At 35.0% G+C, this 18,121-nt stretch overlaps 1 protein-coding gene across 1 annotated transcript; it reads right to left on the bottom strand.

The window, feature by feature from the left end:
• Nucleotides 1-10,218: 10,218 nt before the first annotated feature.
• Nucleotides 10,219-18,035, bottom strand: LOC106143596 (lactase/phlorizin hydrolase). The gene is made up of 11 exons (XM_060954403.1): nucleotides 17,896-18,035; nucleotides 17,516-17,658; nucleotides 16,766-17,436; nucleotides 16,056-16,364; nucleotides 15,429-15,667; nucleotides 14,610-14,768; nucleotides 12,295-12,437; nucleotides 11,490-12,154; nucleotides 11,107-11,415; nucleotides 10,527-10,765; nucleotides 10,219-10,416 (listed from the first exon to the last, which is right to left on the bottom strand). Exons 1-11 carry the CDS (start codon nucleotides 17,922-17,924, stop codon nucleotides 10,257-10,259), a joined length of 3,066 nt encoding a protein of 1,021 aa, XP_060810386.1. The 5' UTR covers nucleotides 17,925-18,035; the 3' UTR covers nucleotides 10,219-10,256.
• Between the last annotated feature and the right edge of the window lie 86 nt (nucleotides 18,036-18,121).

The following is an 18,121-nucleotide window of genomic DNA, read 5'->3' on the forward strand; positions in this document are numbered from 1 at the left end:
TAGATTTATTCTCAAAATTGGATACAAGGTATCACTTATTGACGTCACAACACTTAAATCTGGTTATAACTACTACCGCTTCCAAAGCGCATGTGTAGAAGAAGCGGCGGAACAAACTACACTGCAGTATCAATATCTATTTCTGCGAATTTTTAATTAGGTTTTGTCTACAGTCTTCCACTTTCTTTCAGCCAATAAAACACCAGGCTTGTGAAGCAGATAGTGTTAAATGGAGCGTCGCGGGCGTCCTCCATTGCCACTGAATGGTTCTTTGTACATAAATAGGTGTTTATAAGGCACGCTCGGCCGGACATGCTTGGACATCGATACGACAGATATATTTAAATTGACGTCGTAAAAATATTATAAAGTCTAAAGTTTTAAGCAATGGTCCTACGATTGCTTAATTGACTTTACCTATACAAACATCGAAAATTTACGGCATTAAGTACCTACCTATATTTACTTAAACTTTTTTTTATTATTTCTCAATAGTAAAAGTTATTCAATTGGTTTTTTCAGTTTACGTTATTTAAAAAACAACAAACCAGAAACCCCAAAAAAGTATTATTTTTAAGGGCTAAACTTATTTTTACTTATAGTAACACCCACACTACACACGATAAATTATTTTGCAGTATTTTCCCACTAAGTATTTGTTGCGGGGAGGCCAAAATAAAAGGCCTAAAATATGTATAATGAAGCGAGTTCCTCTTTATCTTAAAGATTATCCGGAGTAAGTTGCAAATGAAATTCCAACCCTAATTCCCTGTGGGGTGGATAGTTATAACACCGCGAACTTAGGGTAAATAAATATTTTTGTTCTTAAGCTTTAATATAATAGAAAAGTCTATAATAATATAATATGAGCCATGAATGTTTTAGAAAAAAGACGTTTAAAAAAACACACCCATTCAAAAAAAAATACATACCTAGAAACTTTTGAAAAATGCTGTGCATGCCTTTGTTTAATAGTTTCGCCAATATTTAACACTCACTGGTAAAACTGCTTTCATCGCTGTGCTTATAAAATGTGTATGTAAACACATAAATGCGTTTATGACGCACGGCCGAGTACCACTAAAGTGGACGGTGTTTTACTGGAAAATGCTTCCGTGTCGTTTCCTTTTTTTATTACTAGCTATTGCGCCCGATTTGAATTTAAAATATTTATAGATATTTTATAGCTGTTCCTCTTTCCCCATAGGAATTTTATTGATTGCAAAATTAATGTCTAGTTTGATAATATAACTTTGTGAATATGAAAAAGGTTAGGTAGGTACTTACTACTTTAATAAGTAATACTTAGGTCTTCGGAAATAATTATAATTGCCATGTTTCATCATAACATTTGAATTAAATAAAACCGAATAAGAGGATTAGGATGTTGAAGATCCGACGATGGCGAGAGAGAAAAGTCGGAACCCGGTCCCATAAAAGCGTAGTGTTCAACCGGGAAAACTCAAAGATGAGAGAGGGATTAGAATATTGTTCAAAATGCCAGTTGTATTTATAAAAAAATACCTACTCGCATAGTACCTAGTAAGATAAGTTTGTTGCAACACTAAGTAGGTAATATTGTGATATGAAGAAATATATCCTTCTTCATACAGCAGAGGACAGACGACCTCTCGAGTTGCCGAGTTGTAATCGAGACAGGCAACAAAGCGATGCTCCTTCGCGGGGATTTATCCCGTCCCTCACTTCAAAAGACGAAGGCGGATTTTCGATTCAATGGTCACGAATTTCACCACATACATATAAGTACCTATTTAATGTTGTTTTCTCTCGATTTTGCCAAAATCTATTAATAACTGATGTAAGGTATATCTCTGCGTAAATGCCCTTACAATCGAATGCACGATAATAAAAACTCCAAGATAATAATAATTAATGAAGAATTGCACATCGATGGTGATTTACATCACATTGTACTTCTAGCTGTGAGGACCTACAATTGCATGGTTTTTTATAAACTAACTTTATATTTGTCACATATTGTAGCCATCAAAGTCTAAATCCAACGTTTAACTTACTTAATTAACTAATTAATCGAATGCTAACAAACCGATCGATAGCACTTGATATGATTTCATAACCCATTATGTTTGTGTGCACAAGTTTACGCGCCTGTTATAACTGGAACTACTGGTTATAAAATGACACTGGCCGGGTTTATATTTATGTAAGAAATCAAGGGATTAATCCCATAGCCCATATCTCGAACTTTACTATAGGGTTAGCTCAGTCAGTGTGATTTGTTCGTATACTTATATTTTTTTAAAATTATCGGTACCTTTTTTTTCTAGAACTTCAGCTATACAAGGTGACATTTAAAACAACTGCATCCTTTTAAACATAGACTATACCCATGCTTCTGAGTTATTTGAGCCTTTTTTTTATTTAAATTAAATGTCATCATTTTCACATTTAAAAAACCCTCAAAAACTACGTCACGCTTTATTAAAGACCAATACTACAAAAAGAAATTAAAACTAAACATGTAAATAAATGTATGAAAAATTAATTATTTTTCTAGTATCAAGATTAAGTAAAGTACAGAGTTGTCGAGATCGCTCAGCTGAATGAATTGTGTCTCTGAATCTTACGCGTCGCCGCCGGCCGGGGTGTTATGACGTATTTAGGATCGTGGATTTCGATACTTTTATTTTTTTTCGTACTTTCAGAAATATGATCCGATATTTTTCTTTTAACGTTTATTAATATCCTTTAGATGAGTACACTTAACAGTTAAATTTATGCAGTTTAATTAAAAGTCACCCTGTATAGTGATTGTTATTTGTGTCACAAAAAAGAACTGAATCAAAAGATGATTCGGTATGTAGGGTCTCAGGAGTATGTAGAAGACTTTTGCGTCCGGTTGTCTGCCAATTATATACATATATATAATACCCCATCTGTCGTTTTGGACAAAGCGTAGCGGTTGTTTGTCCCTGCCTTTATTAAAATATTTACAAAGGTAATTCTTTTTGCATTAGAACTTCAGTGGAATTTAAATATATTGTGAAGTAGCAAACAAAGCTAAGTCGGGACTCAAGAGTCCCCATTGTAACAAAAGGCGTCTTGAGAGGCCCTGACTCCACGACAACCTCTTCATGTATTTTATCCAGATTTTACGTGCACGTTTTTTTTGCATATTTCGCTACTAAAAATTGCTTTTGTTTTATTTTAATATATTAAGTTTAAAATTCTGCGGCTTTAAAAAGCTGCTCTTCCTTCCGTCGTGATTGCTTGAATCTTTTTAAGCGCCTTCAAAAAACACGAAACGTGGTTCTCAGTTTGAAGTATGCATGTATGTTTGTTTGTCCACTTCTTATTCGCTATACCACGTTCGCTGAACCGATTCTGATGCGATTTTCAAGAAAGTGTTTGTTAAAAATTTCACCGACTTCAATAAAGGACGATATCGATTGGAGGTGGTGCTCTTTTTACAAAAGATTTTTAGGCTGTCAACATGTCACTGTGTCTGAATTACACTGCCATCATTAAATCATCGATATACACGTGGCCTTTGAGTGTTATGACTACATAGGGACAGCCTAATTAGTTTATTTAAGAGATGAGTTTAATATTACTGTTTCATAGGCACATTTAAAATCGTTTATCATTGAATTGATGAAAAGCAGTCCAAGGCAGTATACCTACAGTTAGTTTGGTTCATAGATTTCCTAATCAGCTCTCATATGTACACGTATTTCGGAGTTGGTATTCATAATATCAATTCTATTTTTTCATACGTAACGCGTATAGTTGTTACAATATTTATAGCCACTCGCCGAGCCCACACTATGCAAACCGACACCATGCAGCTGGCCGCCCTGACCGCGTTTAATTGGTTCGCCACAAGTTACTCTATTGGTGTACAATTAATACACATATTTTTTCACAACTTTTTCATTGGTATAATCCATACTTACATTAAAAAAGTATTTACAGTTGTGTACAGTTTGTCTGTCTGTAACGCTTAACGACTAAACAGCGAGACTTATTTAATCTGAGATTGTAAATAATAATTTGTTTTTGGATGTAATAAGTTATCAAGTGTAAAATAGACACACATATCAATTTGGTGGTGTTCGTGCGAATTCATATGGTTAAGGGATTGAAAGCTTAACCGCGATGGATGCAACCACAAGATGAGAAGACGTAATTATCTTCCAATCTATACTAATATTATAAAGCTGAAGAGTTTGTTTGTTTGAACGCGTTTCTTCTTTTGCGTTGAATAGATCATTTTTCGAGGAAGACTTTAGGTTATATAACATCACGCTGCAACTACAAGGAGCAAAGAAATAACGGAATATGTGAAAAAAAACGGGGAAAATTATTCATCCTTGAGGGCTTCAATAATGCCCAAAATAACTATTCCACGCGGACGAAGTCGCGGGCACAGCTAGTAGTTTATAAATTTTATGGAAAAACCCTAGCCCTACGGTAAAGTCCACGTAAAAGTACCTACGAGTATCTTCCTACTTATAAGTGATAAATAGCCGTTTCACAGTCTGTTTAGATAATGAAAATAGAAGATTGAGATTTAAAATTAAGACGAGCTGGTAGTTTAATTGGGTATTCTGTGCAGGCTTAACTAAATGAGGCGGCTTGATGCATCTCCATTACTTTGACAAAATGAGCTATTAAACTTGTAGATGCTTCATCGAATATTCAACAATTTTCTGTTGCTCTCTCTTTATTTTGTGGAAGGTAAGAAGAGGATGGAGCGAGACTTTGGTGTGAACAGATGAGTCACGGCGAAGATAGGTTAATGCGATTGTGATGCTGCTTCTTAAAGTGTACACTCTCGAAAAGACTAAAAGGCCACGTTCGACTGTATGGCTTTATGATGGTGTCGTGTGATGTTTACAAATATAATTTAGGTGTAAATTTATACAGCATTTCCCAGTTGAAACCTCCTTGGACAGAAGATAGACCTACTCCGTTATTAAAACCCGCCCTTGATTTGTTAATCGTACGCTCATAAGAAAATAAAGTTGTCATAAGAAAATAAAGCTTGGATAAGAAAATACAAGTTTTTCATTCTTGAAATCACATAGTCTAGATTTGAAATTTGACATGAAGTTTATTTATATGATCACTAAGAGCAGGTTTCCCTAAGCAAATTCCGGTGGGAACGGAAATAAATTTATTTCTCATATTAAGGAGTCACTTATTTTATCTTAATGTATTAAAATTAAAGCGTACTGGGGAGTCTTTAATCTCATTTACCGTGCTATAAATTTGTCGAGAAACAATTTTGATAATACGCTCCTGACCAAAGTATTGCGAATAATCAAATACAAGTTTATTAGTGTCCGACCGAAGGTCTATTTTTGGCCGAAGCCGAAGCCGAAGCCGATTAATCGGCTATCGCCACAACCTTCGGCCGAAGCCGAAGCCGAAGCCGAAGGTTTATATTCTCTCAGCACTCAGTAATTAATTTTGTTCAATATTGTCTACAAGCTACAATTAATATTAAAATCATTTCAAAACCTCAATATTGAAGGTTTATATATTGACTGTCTCATATAGAAGTTGATGATATATCATAGAGGTGGTTGGTTTAGAGATAAACTAGCTGTTGCCCGCGACTTCGTCCGCGTAAATTTCGAGTTGAATTTTAATCATACAGTCAGATACAGACAGACAAAAAATGTAAATAAAAAGTTCTCTATCCGTTTCAGTCAAAATATTAAATGATCAGAAAAAATATTTTTACCGTTTTATTATTATATGTAGTATTTTGATTTTCAGTTTTTTTACATAAAATACTCAAACAATACAAAAAAAAATATATTTTTAATAATAAAAAATATCTTGTAATTGTTGGGATTCGAACTTGGACCGCCAACTTCACAGTCTCACGGGCTAACCACTGGACCATGGAAGCCGTTGCGTTGGTGTCGAAATTAAAGTAGACTACATACATATGGTCACGTCTTTATCCCTTGCGGGGTAGACAGAGCCAACAGACTTGAAAAGACTGAATGGCCACGTTCAGCTATTTGACTTAATGATAGAATTAGGGTTAAAAAAGTGATAGGTTGCTCGCCCATCGCCTAAAAAAGAATCCCAAGTTTGTAAGCCCATCCCTTAGTCGCCTTTCACTTATATTTATATGTTATAGATATAATGCCGTCGTATAATGATAAATGACTTTGAATTTTTAATTTCGTAACTTATTTGCAGGCATACTGATGCCTTGAGTTCATTCAAATGTCGATAACTTTTTTTTTTGTGAACCGATTTTGATGAAACAACAAACTTTAAATGTTATTCTGAGTTAAAACAAAGCAATTGGTGAAAGTTTGAAGTAAATCGGTTTAGTACTTTCGGAGATAATCGTGATCATACATACAGACAGACAGACAAGAAATTAAAAAAAAATATTTTTGCTTTCTATTATTCATTCTAAGTGTCTCTCTATCCATTTCAGTCGAAAATACTAAATGTACAGACAAAATATTTTTACTGTTTTATTATATGTACCTACTGGTAAAAAATAATGATTTGATTTTTTACAAAAACACTCGTTTAAATACACGTACGGACTTGTTTTGATGCATGCAATCAGCAATGTGATATTTTGACAGTGACTCCCCGCCGCCTCATGACTTTCGTAACAGTTCGTTCAATCTCGACGGTCGCTCGGACCTTCGGCGAAACCTTCGGCTTCGGCCGGATTTTGGGCCGAAGCCGAATGTTTCGCCGAAGGTGGATTTTTTGGCCGAAGGTGGCCGAAGCCGAAGCCGAAGCCGAAGCTTCGGTCGGACACTAAAGTTTATCGATGTGATTTACCTACATTTGTGTTAGTTATCCGATGTTTACGCGTTTGTTCAGTAGCCCACTCGAGCCGCTTTACGTTGTGGGAACACACATTCGGCAACCCGCCAAATGTGTGTTCCCACAACGTAAATTATGCATTGACGATTTAATATGACGCGGAAAATTTACGAGCAAATGAAACTACCCTTGTACTGCGCTCAAATAACTTCACACGAGTAGCAATAGTCGGACTGTTTATCAAAACAAACGTTCACAAGAATTTGTTTGTTGATATAAATTACTCATAAAGTGGTCATACTCGTAGATTTACAGTATTTATCTAATAGTTATTCTTAGACCATTCTCAGGGATAACAGAGCTATATTGTAGCTAGAGACTTGGAGGTAGTAATTAACTCTTTACCTCTTAAATTTATTTAGCTCTTAAATAAATAGCGGTAAAATTATAGGGGTATCCTTGTATCTGTGTTTAGTTATAGCAATTTAAAGAGTAGGTATATTATCTATGAATAAATTTGGTTTCCAAAAAACATAAGTATTAATTAAAAACAGTTTTTACTAAAGAATATATACACACTAGCTGTGCCCGCGACTTCGTCCGCGTGGAATAGTTATTTTGGGCGGTCAGGCGGTCACGCGTATTAGAAAGAACGCTGGTTCGCCGTATTAAATGTTTCGCTGCAAATTGCTTATAACGACTATATCTCAAAACCTATTCGTCTGATTTATATACTGTAAATGGCAATTTTAGTCTACATGAAAAGCCGGAAGTAATAAACATATTTATTTGGATAAGGATTAATACTGAATTAAAGAAAATTGGTTTCAAAATAACTTATGTTTATAATGAAAAAATAATCTTAAAAAATGAACATAAAAGTGGTTATTGTAAGTAAACCTTAAGAGATAGATATATGTTCTCGCGGACTTTTTTGTGGCAAAAAATGAGTACTTCACATCTTTAGTACATTGTTTTACTATATCTTTGTTGGTTTGCGCAGCGTTCGCGTGGAAAGCTCGCAGATGGCCGACTCATTCAACTTTCACCTGCATTGTTGACGTTTCCCGTAGGAAATCCGGGATAAAATGTAGCCTATAGCCTTCCTCGATAAATAGACTATCTAACAGTGAAAGAATTATTCAAATCGGTTCAGTAGTTTCTGAGATTAGCGCGTTTAAACAAACAAACAAACAAACAAACAAACAAAACAAACTCTTCAGCTTTATAATATTAGTATAGATACCAACGATACCAACATTTACCTTAAATTGGAGTCAATAGAATAAATATTTACAAACCAAGGTATGAAGATTAAATAAGTATTCCTACTTAATTGATGTGTTAGTAATGAGTAATTAGGTGGCAAATAAACGAATATGAATAATAGGTACACTTTTAATTTTAGAAAACTAATGAACGTATTTTCCTCCAACCTGTTTTATAAATAAGTACCTACCTACTTCTCTTTTGTTGAATGATATTAAGGTATTTATTATCCCGGCCAGGGCATGACGAGAAAAGAACTTTTTCTGATTGGTCTAAGTCTTAGATGTTTAAGTATTTATTATACAATATAGTATCGTTGAATTAGTATCTCGTAACACAAGTCTCGAACTTACTTCGAGGCTAACTCAATCAGTGTAATTTGTCCCGTAAATATTTATTATTTATATCAAGGTACTTAACACGTTAAAAACAATGTAATCTCAATTATTGTAGATTTGCCATTCCTGTTGAAGACTTTTTGACATTATTCAAGATGATTTAGGTGCCTTCGATAAGATAAGTAGGTAGCCAATCAACAGCAAACAAGTATGTCTAAGCTTAGATATAACTCGCAAAAATGAAAAAATCTAATACTGTCGCCAATATATTATTGAATGACGTTAAATAATAATCTGTGACTGAATATGGCAAGAAGTCCGGTCAAGCGCGAATAAATATCGCGCACTTAACGAGCGAGAGTAAAACGAACGAGTGACTTGAATAAGCTCTTATGTATAAAAACTAAAGTTAAAAAAAAATTGGAAGAAGTAATCCCTTCCCTGATTCCCTTAAAATCGTGACTACTTATATGCAAACCTTCGATCGTAGAAATGCTTTTGATGACTTACGAGTTTGAATTTACATATATAAAAGCGACAGTTAGCCTACATAAAATAACTCATATCGCGGTATAAACGACTGCCTTAGGTAGGACCTGTCCTATCGGTTTGTAAACCTTAAAATAAACAAAATTCTTTATATTATTCCCATCAGTCATTAATCACCAAAGTGTCACACAATGAGCATACCGTGCTTTAATTAAAAATCGTCCATTTATACTCCAATTGAGAGTATAGGTATTAGTGAACAAGTGCGCCTAAACCGATTTCTCCGCAATTCATGACTGTCATTGTAAATTATAGGTTGATCGAGTAGAGGTTTGTGTGTTTTTACGAGTAATTGCAGCAAGCTTTTGTTACTTTTATCAATACCCTGGTTACAGCCAAACACAACTGGAAATCTGAATAATCTATACTAATATTATAAAGCTGAAGAGTTTGTTTGTTTGTTTGAACGCGCTTATCTCAGGAACTTACTGTTTCGAATTGAATAATTATTTTTGTGTTGAATAAAAGAAATATCGAGGAAGGCTTTAGGCTATATAACATCGCTGCAACTATTAGGAGCGAAGAAATCATGGAAAATGTGAAAATAAGGGGGAAATTATTCATCGTTAAGGGCTTCAATGATGGCCAATGTAACTATTCACCGCGGACGAAGTCGCGGGCACAGCTAGTGAATAATAGATCTCAATGGTAGGTTACTTATAGCACGAACATAAAGAGTGTTTCGGAAGATTCTTATTCCTTACCACTCTCCTATACATAACGGTTCAAATAAAATAACGTTTAAACATTTAGGTGTGTAACATAATGGCATATATTGTTTATAGTTGTTTGAGAACGGGACATATACATACATACATATGGTCACGTCTAAAATCCTTGCGGGGTAGACAGAACCAGCAGTCTTGAAAGGCTGACAGGCCACGTTCAGCTGTTTGGCTTAATGATAGAATTGAGATTCAAAAGTGACAGGTTGCTAGCCCATCGCCTATAAGAGAACGAGATTCAGAAATAAGTTTGCAGGTAAAATACTCCATCGCCATCACCACGTCTTCTTAAAATATGTCTATCATTGCTCTCTCTAGAATAGAATAATTATATAGGACAAGTTCCGGTTTTGCCGGTAAGTAAAGCTTTCCGCTTCGAAAAACACAACAAATTACAAGTGAATCTTTAACTAATATAATAAGTAAGTACCTACTTACTTATAAGTTTTTTAAAATAAGATATAATCGAAATTACATTTAATTTATATTCCGGATTTATAAATATTGTACTTTATATCATAGGTAAGTAACTAAAATAATTTATGATTAAGTATTTTATTTATAAAGATAAAATCTCTCAATGTCCGTCATCTATGATCATGACATCGGTGTCAGGCTGGTAGCTCCAGTCGAGCGCACGAGAGCGCACGATCTCCTTGTATACGAAGGCGGACTTCCGCGGAGTACGCGTGCGCGCGGCGTCCTCATAGTTAACCTCATATAGACCCAACCTCTCTCTGAAAAAAGAAATTACAATGAGTGCATTTCACAGATTTAAAAACATTACTTGAAAGTGCATATACCTTAATGCCTATTGCTTTAATGGAAAATCATATTTTAATCTTACGTATATCCATTTTTCCATTCAAAATTATCCATGAGGCTCCAAACTGTATAAGCTCTGATATCAGATCCTTCCTTGATCGCATCTAGTAAAGCCGAAAGGTAGCTTCGGTAGTAGTATATACGATCATCATCCGTCAAGCCTCCATGACTTGAAAATCCATTTTCTGTTATGTATATAGGCGGATTATTGTATTCTTCCCTTATTCTAGTCAACATTTCGTAGAATCCCCAAGGAACAACCTTAAATTAAACTTCATATTACTATGAAATATTATTCATTCAAAATGGCCAAGCTGCCAGCCTTCTGGGCACATTTTCGCAGGTTGATGCTATGCAGGGACTTTATAATTTGTAAATTTAATTTTATTTTGTAATCATTCAATTATTTAGATATTTTAATAATTTTAAAGGGTAGATTTAGACATACTTAAATAAGTTTACAGAATAAAATGATGAATATGAATACCTTATAGTTTCTTATAAAATATTTAATGCTGAGAAATACAACAGCAAAAATTGTACTTCATGGGTCGTCAGAAAAGTAAGAAATTACTTTTTAAATATCATTTTTAATTATTCACCTTTGTCATATCTGATTCTCCAATTTTCCATTCACTTAATTGATATATTGATATATTTGCATCATCTGCAAGAGATGGAACTTCGTAAAGGCTCTCTACTGTCTTGTTTCTAAACACAACATGAGTACTGTAATGATTCAGTCCAAAGAAGTCCGATGTTCCTTTTACAAATGATATTTCTTCTTCACTGAAATCTGGCAGTCTAGATCTACTGAACCCCTGTGCCTTACTTTTGTCTGCCACTCTCTGTTTCATAATTTTTGGAAAATCCCCACTTTGAGAGAATATAGGATGAGCATATTGCCCCAACTGAAACAAAATATTTTGTGTAGAAACTTGAATGTTAATTATTTTTAAATAGTATAACGAAATTGCGCGCTTACTGTAAATTGAATGTAATCCTCAGTGGCTTCTACGTGGTCTTCGCTCTCTGGTGTAAACCACTCTACGCTGAGTGAAATAGAAATATTTCCTCCTTGCTTTGGTCTGAACTCTTCATCGTAAATATGGTAAGCTTTCGCGTGGGCCATTAATACATTTTTAGCGCACATGTATTCAGCCACCCCCTTAATATCTATAGCAGGAGCAAGACTATCTAAACCGTAACCAAAATAACAAATTTGTACGGGCTCGTTAATGGTTATCCAGCATCTGACTCGGTCACCAAATAAATCAAATGCAATTCTGGCATAATCCGCATACCAATTGATAATTTCGGGGTTAGTCCATCCCCCCAAATCTTGCAGTTTTTTCGGTAGATCCCAATGGTAGATAGTCACTATAGGCTTTATATTATATCGCAATAACTCATCTATTAAATTATTGTAGTACAATACGCCATCCTCGTTAATTTTATCAGGGAAACTTGTAGGTAATATTCTGGTCCATGACAAGGAAAATCTGTAGTAATCAAGCCCAAGCTCTCGAACCATTTCAACGTCTCGTTTGTATTGGTGATACGAGTCATCTGCCATGTCTCCAGTGGTATTATCAAGAATGGGACTAGGTTTGAGATGGGTGAAGGCATCCCAGATATTTTCTGATTTTCCTAAAATCAAAACAAATTTTGTACTGATAAACAAACAATCATGGCAAGTGGAAATATATAGTCTCTGCCTACCCCTCCGGGAGAGAGGAATGTATGTATAATAAACAAACTAACTTAAATATAGAAAAATAATTAATTACCGTCCTCATTCCAACCCCCCTCTACTTGGTAGGAAGCTGTGGCGGCCCCGAACAGAAACCCATTGGGGAATTGTCTCACGTCTTGCTGGTCATTAGCAGCTTTTGTGTTTGCTGAAAATATTATGCTGAATGCTGTTGCATAGCTGCGGCAATATTAATATTTTATTGAAATTTTAATGCTATACCTAAAACGTGAGATTTTCCAGAGAGAATTTAAGGCCTGGCCTATTTTAAATTATACCTATCATTAAATTGATAAATATCAATAATAACACTCATTATTTTTAAGGTACAATTAGATTTCAGGAAACTTGCTCATTTCTATATGATAATAACTTGTAAGTGTAGTATATATGACTTAATATACTAAACAAACGTATTTTTTGCCTTTCTAAAGATAAATTGTTGTATGATTAAAAGCTAAACAGGTTAATATTATATTTGTGTTTTATTACCATCAAATCTAAATAAACAAACACAATCATTGATTAACAAGACAACCATCAATATAAAAAGACAGTTAAAATCGAGTGTACACACAAAAAGAAAATGATTTTTCTAAGCACTCACATTAGTCTCCTGGTAAAAACCATTTTACTTTTAATCGTTCAGCGTGTGGTTGTATAACTATAGCTTTATGTGGTAGTAGGATTTTATTATAATATACCTACTGAGAAATTATATTTATAGTTTACTGCAGATTATCTTATCAATTTCCCATCAATATTATAAAAAAGCTAGGGTGTCCCAAAATATATTCTTATTTATGCAAGGCTCAATACAATAATAACGATAAGTCTTTTCATAAATACTAACTTAGTTTCTGTTCAGCTTCTTTCTAGGAAGGAAGGTAGTATAGACTCCCGCTTTATTCCCTCTATAGGTACTTATATTATTTCAATTCACCAATGCCAATTTTACCGAAAACTTCGTCGTATGATTTGAATTTCAAAGGAGTTTTCAGATTTTTTTAACGTTCTATATTTGCCATGCATACAACATAAACAGCAATAAATATTTTTTTTTTTGGACATTCGTAGGTATACGAGTATCCTAAGTATTTCGCGGTCCCCACTTGCTTCATCAAGGTGTGCTAATATATATTGTATAAAAAAAGAAATTTTCTAAGTGTTGTTAAAGTAAAAAAAAATTGTAGGAAATATTGGGACCCATAACTACTACGCAAATTTCTGTGGTGCTTCTTAAGTAAGAAGTTCTCTAAGTATAATATTGATCATTTATTTCTCGTTAACTTGTTTTTGGTTAAATTTGTATCACAAATATAAAAATGTTATGATATGTCAATATAAAAAAATATAACCGGTACAAAGATTTGTTTTATGTAATACTAACATAACGATATTATACTTTATTATAAATAATTATTTAAATCCGATGTTCATTTATATAATTATTTAAAAATTATAAAAGTCCCAGACTAAGTGAAAAGAGTTCATTTCTCGTTATACTGCCCCGAACATGATATCTTTAAATCAAAAATTAAAGTATTAGATTTAAAACATCCTGTGTGTGAAATAAGATAACGCTATCAATTGCTCGGAAGATTTATCTATTCAATGTGCGTGAACGGGAACAAATAAATAACAATGCATACATACTTACCGAAAATTATAAAGGAAACTCTACAAATTGTGCATGAATAGAAATACTTAGAACAATGGTCTATATAGAAAGATGACAACAACCCTTTGATATATACAAGAGCCAACTTATGCCTTTGCAACCTCACCATAGTCGAATTTGATATTGACTATCAGAGTTGAAAGCATTGCATGTTTGTGCTGTCCACCGTTAAAGAATTCTTGTTCCATCATTAAACCAACTTATAACTAGCAAATCATAGTTGAACGTGGCTTTTTATTATTTTCGCGACGGTTGGCTCTGCCTACCCCGTAAGCGCAAAAGACGTGATTTATAGGTATTATGTAAGTATATAACGTTTTACTGGATATACTTTTAAAATAGGCCTGCGATCATACAGGCAATTGATATGGCTAGTTAACTAATAGAGAACGTCAAGGTCAAGGTGAGTGACGACGAAAAAGATCGTATGGGTGTGGTATCTATAGACAATCGTGAAGTTATTATTTTTTTGAGCCTTATCAATGCTGAACGAAAATCTAAAAGAGATGGTCTCACATTTTTTATTGTATAAAAGACACCATGAAATAAAAATTTAAAGCAATCTGTTTTCTATTTAATAAAAATTATTGACTGTGCGGCCGAAGCGAGTGAGGTTTGAGGATTGATCGACCTGGGGCGAAAATACATTTGTTATCTTTGATAACATTTCTCAATGTCCATCATCTATGGTCATGACATCGGTGTCAGGCTGGTAGCTCCAGTCGAGCGCACGAGAGCGCACGATCTCCTTGTACACGAAGGCGGACTTCCGCGGAGTACGCGTGCGCGCTGGGTCCTCGTAGTCCACTTCGTATAGTCCAAATTTCTCTCTATTAAAATACACACAGAATATAAGCTATACAATGAATCATCCTCCAAGAGTTTTTTCCATTTGCTTACACATACATAAAATCAGAGCCTACATCTTTCTAATGGCCACGATCCCTGCATACTGCTTTCGCTTCATCCACTTTCATAACTATCTTAAATCAAGATTATCCTCTTGATCTGACCTTTTGCCAGAACTTTTCAGATTTGAACAAGGTACCTACTTCGTCTGGCCTCACTTCAACGTTCCCATTCATACTAATCCATGTATAATATATCCGTTTGCATACACGCACAGAATACATACACAATATTCAAGGTAGAGTATGGATGTTGTATCTATTAAAATCTTGTAGTCGCTTATAAACACAATATTAAGCAAGCTGCTGCGACTTCAAGAATATAGTAAATTAACTGTAAAGGAACAAAGTTTTATATGTTTATTACGTATATCCCTGCATCCATTCGAAGTTATCCATGAGACTCCACGCAGAATACACTCTTACATCGCAGCCATTACCTCGCAACCATACAGAACATTTAACGTAGAGAAATAGACAAATGTTGTAATCGCTTATACACACTGTTAAGCAAGCAGGTGTGACTTTAACGACTAAGAAAATTAACTGCAAAAGAACTAAGATCTTTAGATGATTACTAACGTATATCCCTGCATCCATTCGAAGTTATCCATGAGACTCCACGCAGTATACACTCTTACATCGCAGCCTTCGTCTATCGCATCCAGCATTGCGTCCAGATACTTCCTGTAGTACGAAATACGGCCGTCATCCTCCAAGCCACCAAGAGTTGAAAACCCGTTCTCAGTTATAAATACAGGTGGATTATTGTAGTCATCTTTAATTTTAACCAAGAGTTTGTAGAAACCCCATGGCACCACCTGGAATTGAATGGGCCTAATTATTATGACACCCCATTGACGAATCTATACGCATCTCGCAGCTGTTACAATTCTAAAAATAACTTACACAAATTTTCAACAATAACCTTGTTCTAAATTTATACGTGAATTAAAATTTTATTTTTGTACATCCGCCAATATTCCAAAGAACATTTTTTACTCTCTTATCTGAGACTCAAAGCTAAGATGCGGACTATCGGGTGGAAATGCTAAACTGAAAATTATATTATATTGTAAGTACTAACCACCCGCCTCGGCTTCTTCTTATATAAACCTTCCTCAGCAAACTCTCTTTTCAATATTCTTATATACAGACAGAGAAAATAGATGGACCTTACTTTTTAATATAAAGTGATTATCAATTTACCTTTAGCCCAAATGATGCAGAACTTTCCCATTCTTCGAGAACATACGACCCAGCTCCCAGATCGTCATCAGACGACGGAGATTCAAATATACCTAGAACTGATTCGTTTCTGAACGTGTAATCAGACGTGTAATGATTTAGCCCGAAGAAATCTGATGTTCCTCGCACGTATTCCACTTCTTCTGGTGTGAACTCCGGTAGTCTAGATCGCAAGAATCCTTGTTCAGCGCTCTTTGCAGCTACCTTTTCTTTCAATATCGAAGGGAAATCTCCAGTTTCCGAGAAGATTGGTTGAGCATATATACCCCACTAAAATCAAAAATGTATAATAGTAAAAAATAACATATATTGAACCAAATAAAATATGAAATGAAAATTAACTTCTCTTAGGCCCTGGGTTGGCCAGGTTGCTAACCTGTCACTATTTGAATACAATACTTACTGCTGAAACTGGTATTTCGGAATTTTTGAGACAGTTCGCTTTGTCTGGTAAGGGATAAAGTCGTGATTATTGATAATACCTGTACTGGTGGTATCTTTATATTGTAAAGGGTGCGTTTGATCTCAATCTGCTTGATGGTAAGCAAGACGTGGTCTTAGGTGGTGCACGCATGCTACTTGCCTTGAAATCTGTAAGGCGTAGGAATCGGAAGATGGAATTCCGTCATTTAATTATAACGTAAACTAGGTACTAAAATGTGACGACATACCCTAAAAAGCGCGGCTTCCTCTGATGCAACTCTATCTTCCTCAGATTCTGACGCCGGTTCCGAAAAACCTGCACTTATTGTTATGCCGATTGTTCCATTCTGAGTTTCCCTGAATTCATCGTTATAAATATGGTAAGCCCGTGCATGCGCCAACAACAAGTTTTTGGCACACATATAGTCCGCCACCCCCTTGATGTTAAGTCTCGGCGCCATCGTAACATCGCCATAACCTTGGTAACAAATTTCACGCGGTTCATTCATAGTGATCCAATTTTTTACTCTGTCCCCGAATAGCTCAAATACAGTGCGTGCATAATCTCCATACCAATCTACGATGTGAGGGTTGTTCCACCCCCCTAGATCCTGTAACTTCTGCGGCATGTCCCAATGGTACAGCGTCACCATCGGCTGGATATTATAGTTAAGCATCTCGTCTATCAGATTGTTGTAGTAATTTACGCCTGCTTCGTTTATTTTGTCTACGAAACTGGTAGGTAAGATTCTGGTCCACGACAAAGAGAATCTGTAGAAATCTAATCCGAGCTCTCTCATCATCTCCACGTCTCTTTTGTACTGGTGGTAGGAATCGTTGGCAATGTCACCATTGGAACAGTCCTTTATATCGCATGGGTGCGTGTGGGTTAAGTGATCCCAAATATTTTCTGTCTTTCCTGAAAAGTATATTAAACAGAATAATATTGCTTAAGATGAAATTTCTGTTGATTTCATTCCGTAGTGCTAGATACCAACCATCAATATTCCAGGCGCCTTCCACCTGGTAGGCAGCAGTCGCCGTGCCAAACAAGAACCCTTCTGGGAATCTTCTCACGGTGTTTAGACGGACAGCGGCTGATTTACATTCATTGAACTTGATTGGGCTCAGGAATACCACTCTAGAATATAACATGTATTTTATTATAAATATACCATTCTATTATAAATAATATAATTTCTATCATATTCTTCTTCTCTCTTTCTCTCATTAAGATGTAACCGGACTTAGCTTATTAATTCCGGTTACATCTTAACGTCTCTAAAGAGAAGTGCGGTGTTTTTACACGAAGCGATCCCCGGTATTGGATTATAGTCATATAATTATGTAAGTATAAATCATGAATATAGGTACTTACAATATTATAAGATGGTATAACGTTTTCATTTTTGTCTGTGTTATGTCTCTTGTCCTGCCCACTTCAACTATGTTTGAGTTTGATAAATATGATGATCTTTTTATATCTTACGTATCGTCACTAAAGATTGAAGATATGAAATACCTATAAACTTATTTTACACTAGTATTTTGCTCCCGTGTGGCATTTTAAAGTACTGACAAATTTTGCCTTGTGGTTCCTGGCA

This window comes from Amyelois transitella, chromosome 2 (genome assembly GCF_032362555.1).
Source record: "Amyelois transitella isolate CPQ chromosome 2, ilAmyTran1.1, whole genome shotgun sequence".
Taxonomy (NCBI): domain Eukaryota; kingdom Metazoa; phylum Arthropoda; class Insecta; order Lepidoptera; family Pyralidae; genus Amyelois; species Amyelois transitella.

Excerpts from the sequence above, each read along its gene's own strand:
- LOC106143596 (XM_060954403.1), bottom strand. The coding sequence starts at position 17,924 with ATGAAAACGTTATACCATCTTATAATATT. Across the intron at positions 15,668-16,055 it reads CTGCATCATTTGGGCTAAAG|GTGGTGCCATGGGGTTTCTA; the intron begins GTAAATTGATAA and ends ATTCAATTCCAG. Across the intron at positions 10,417-10,526 it reads GAATGGAAAAATGGATATAC|AGAGAGGTTGGGTCTATATG; the intron begins GTAAGATTAAAA and ends TTCTTTTTTCAG.